At 46.2% G+C, this 3,705-nt stretch overlaps 1 protein-coding gene across 1 annotated transcript; it reads left to right on the forward strand.

Annotated features, from left to right (window-relative positions):
• The first annotated feature begins 329 nt into the window (after nucleotides 1-329).
• On the forward strand, nucleotides 330-1,304 carry LOC144274981 (olfactory receptor 6N1-like). Its single transcript, XM_077834065.1, has one exon. It carries the CDS (start codon nucleotides 330-332, stop codon nucleotides 1,302-1,304), a length of 975 nt encoding a protein of 324 aa, XP_077690191.1.
• The last annotated feature ends 2,401 nt before the right edge of the window (nucleotides 1,305-3,705 follow it).

The following is a 3,705-nucleotide window of genomic DNA, read 5'->3' on the forward strand; positions in this document are numbered from 1 at the left end:
CCGCAAAAGGAATAGTGATGAAGTGAGCTGTAGCTCATGAAAGCTTATGCTCAAATAAATTTGTTCGTTTCTAGGGTGCCACAAGTACTCCTTTTCTTTTTGCAAATACAGACTAACACAGCTGCTACTCTGAAACCTGTTTCCACCCTGTTTCCACTCTTGGCACTTTCCTCTGAAATCTACATTTAGTCTTAACATTTCAGCCTTTAACCAGGAGAGGAAGGGGAGTTTCTGAATATTTATGGAATTAATTCATGAGATTTGATTAACTTTGAACTCCATGTCCTTCTGATTCAATCACACAGATTTATTGTTCCTAGACTCAACCCATGGCAGACTGGAGAAACCAAACAGCCATCACAGAATTCTTCCTCCTGGGATTTGGGGAGCTCCCTGACCTACAAATTCTTCTCTTCCTGATATTCCTAGTGATGTACATGGCAACCGTGTCCGGGAACACCCTCATCATGGTGCTTATTGTGGCTGATCAGCACCTTCACACCCCCATGTACTTCTTCCTGGGGAATTTGTCCTGCATAGAGACCTGCTACACCACAACCATCCTGCCCCGGATGCTGGCCAGTCTCCTGACTGGGGACAGAACCATTTCAGTCAGTGGCTGCATCACACAACTGTATTTCTTTGGGTCTCTGGCAGGTACGGAATGCTGTCTCCTAGCAGCGATGTCTTATGATCGCTATTTAGCGATATGTAAACCCCTGCATTATTCAACTCTTATGAATACCAGGTTTTGCCTCCATTTGGCTGCTGGCTCCTGGTTAAATGGTTTTTTGGCTCTTACCATCTTGGTCTCATTCCTATCACAGTTAATATTCTGTGGCCCAAATGAAATTGACCATTTCTATTGTGATGCCATTCCACTGATAGAGCTCTCCTGCAGTGACACCCACCAGGTCATATTGATGGATTTCATACTAGCCTGTGTATTCACCCTGCCTCCATTCCTACTAACCCTGATGTCCTACATGTGCATCATCGCCACCATCCTGAGAATCCCTTCCACCACCAGGAGGCAAAAGGCCTTTTCCACCTGCTCCTCTCACCTCATTGTGGTGACAATTTTCTATGGAACCCTAATGATTGTGTACCTGCTACCGAAACATGAGACACTGAGAGACCTGAACAAAGTGCTCTCTCTTTGCTACACGGTCCTAACTCCCCTGGTAAACCCCCTCATCTACAGCCTGAGAAACAGAGAGGTCAAAGAAGCCTTGAGCAAAGCAGTCAGTAAATGTGGCTTTCACAGAAATGTGCAGATACACCTAGATAATAACATAGCCTGAGGTTTTCAAAGCTGCCTGGGTGATTTCAGCAATCAGCCCCCATTAAAATGAAGTTGAAAAGTCCCAGTTAAAATCTCAGCACTCAGTGTTGTCCATTTTAGTGGAAGGACCAGGGAGGGAAAACTATGTTTCGATCATGGAGTTTTTAACTGGGTACTAGGCAGAGTGGAGACAAAATTTTAACCGACTTTTATATCTGTAAAAAAGCCATTTTTGATCAAAATAAATGTTTGGAGAATAAAAATACTAACTCCTGGTGCAGCATATGTGGGGACATAAACCTGGGAAATCTGCCACCTCTGAAATTGTGCTTATTGCCAGCATAGCCCTCTGCAAACCAACCACCTTTACTGTGCTCACACAGGCCAGATGCAAACAACCAGGCCACAGCAGTGACCTCTGGACACTTCACCAGGAGCAGAGTTATAGCCTTTCTTGCCCTTCCACTTTGGCTGCTGTAAGAATCCCTCTAGGCAAACCTTAAGTTACAAAAAGACACAAAATGGTCGAGGTGGCAACATGTTGTAAGGGTGAGACCATTGGGTCTGTGTTCATCTATGCAAATTGGTGAGGATTTTTATCAAGCCTTCCCCACGAAAGGGGGTGTAGGGTTTGGGAGGATTTTGCGGGGGGAATCATAGAGTCATAGAATATCAGGGTTGGAAGTCAAGAGGTCATCTAGTCCAACCCCCTGCTCAAAGCAGGACTGATCCCCGACTAAATCATCCCAGCCAGGGCTTTGTCAAGCCTGACCTTAAAAACTTCTAGGGAAGGAGATTCCACCACCTCCCTAGGTAACACATTCCAGTGTTTCACCACCCTCCTAGTGAAAAAGTTTTTCGTAATATCCAACCTAAATCTCTTTCACTGCAACTTGAGACCATTACTCCTTGTTCTGTCATCTGCTACCACTGAGAACAGTCTAGAGCCATCATCTTTGAAATCCCCTTTCAGGTAGTTGAAAGCAGCTATCAAATCCCCCCTCATTTTTCTCTTCTGAAGACTAAACATCCCCAGTTTCCTCATCCTCTCCTCATAAGTCATGTGTTCCAGTCCCCTAATCATTTTTGTTGCCCTCCGCTGGACTCTTTCCAATTTTTCCACATCCTTCTTGTAGTGGGGGGCCCAAAACTGGACACAGTACTCCAGATGAGGCCTCACCAATGTTGAATAGAGGGGAATGATCACGTCCCTCGATCTGCTGGCAATGCCCCTACGTATACATCCCAAAATGCCATTGGCCTTCTTCGCAACAAGGGCACACTGTTGACTCATATCCAGCTTCTCGTCCACTGTAACCCCTAGGTCCTTTTCTGCGGAACTGCTGCCTAGCCATTCGGTCCCTAGTCTGTAGCGGTGCATGGGATTCTTCCGTCCTAAGTGCAGGACTCTGCACTTGTCCTTTTTGAACCTCATCAGATTTCTTTTGTCCCAATCCTCCAATTTGTCTAGGTCCCTCTGTATCCTATCTCTACCCTCCAGCGTATCTACCTCTCCTCCCAGTTTAGTGTCATCTGCAAACTTGCTAAGGGTGCAATCCACACCATCCTCCAGATCATTTATGAAGATATTGAAGAAAACCGGCCCCAGGACCGACCCCTGGGGCACTCCACTTGATACCAGCTGCCAACTAGACATGGAGCCATTGATCACTACCCGTTGAGCCAATCGACAATCTAGCCAGCTTTCTATCCACCTTATAGTCCATTCATCCAGCCCATACTTCTTGAACTTGCTGGCAAGAATACTGTGGGAGACCGTGTCAAAAGCTTTGCTAAAGTCAAGGAACAACACGTCCACTGCTTTCCCTTCATCCACAGAGCCAGTTGTCTCGTCATAGAAGGCAATTAGATTTGTCAGGCATGACTTGCCCTTGGTGAATCCATGCTGACTGTTCCTGATCACTTTCCTCTCCTCTAAGTGCTTCACAGTTGATTCCTTGAGGACCTGCTCCATGATTTTTCCAGGGACTGACGTGAGGCTGACTGGCCTGTAGTTCCCTGGATCCTCCTTTTTCCCTTTTTAAAAGATGGGCACTACATTAGCCTTTTTCCAGTCATCTGGGACCTCTCCCGAGCGCCATGAGTTTTCAAAGATAATGGCCAATGGCTCTGCAATCACATTCGCCAACTCCTTTAGCACTCTTGGATGCAACGCATCCGGCCCCATGGACTTGTGCTCATCCAGCTTTTCTAAATAGTCCCTGTCATAAATATAAAGGAAAGGGTAAACCCCTTTGAAATCCCTCCTGGCCAGAGGAAAAACTCCTCTCACCTGTAAAGGGTTAAGAAGCTAAAGGTAACCTCGCTGGCACCTGACCAAAATGACCAATGAGGAGACAAGATACTTTCAAAAGCTAGGAGGAGGGAGAGAAACAAAGGGTCAATGCTGTTTCTGCCGG

Source organism: Eretmochelys imbricata, chromosome 14, assembly GCF_965152235.1.
Source record: "Eretmochelys imbricata isolate rEreImb1 chromosome 14, rEreImb1.hap1, whole genome shotgun sequence".
Taxonomy (NCBI): domain Eukaryota; kingdom Metazoa; phylum Chordata; order Testudines; family Cheloniidae; genus Eretmochelys; species Eretmochelys imbricata.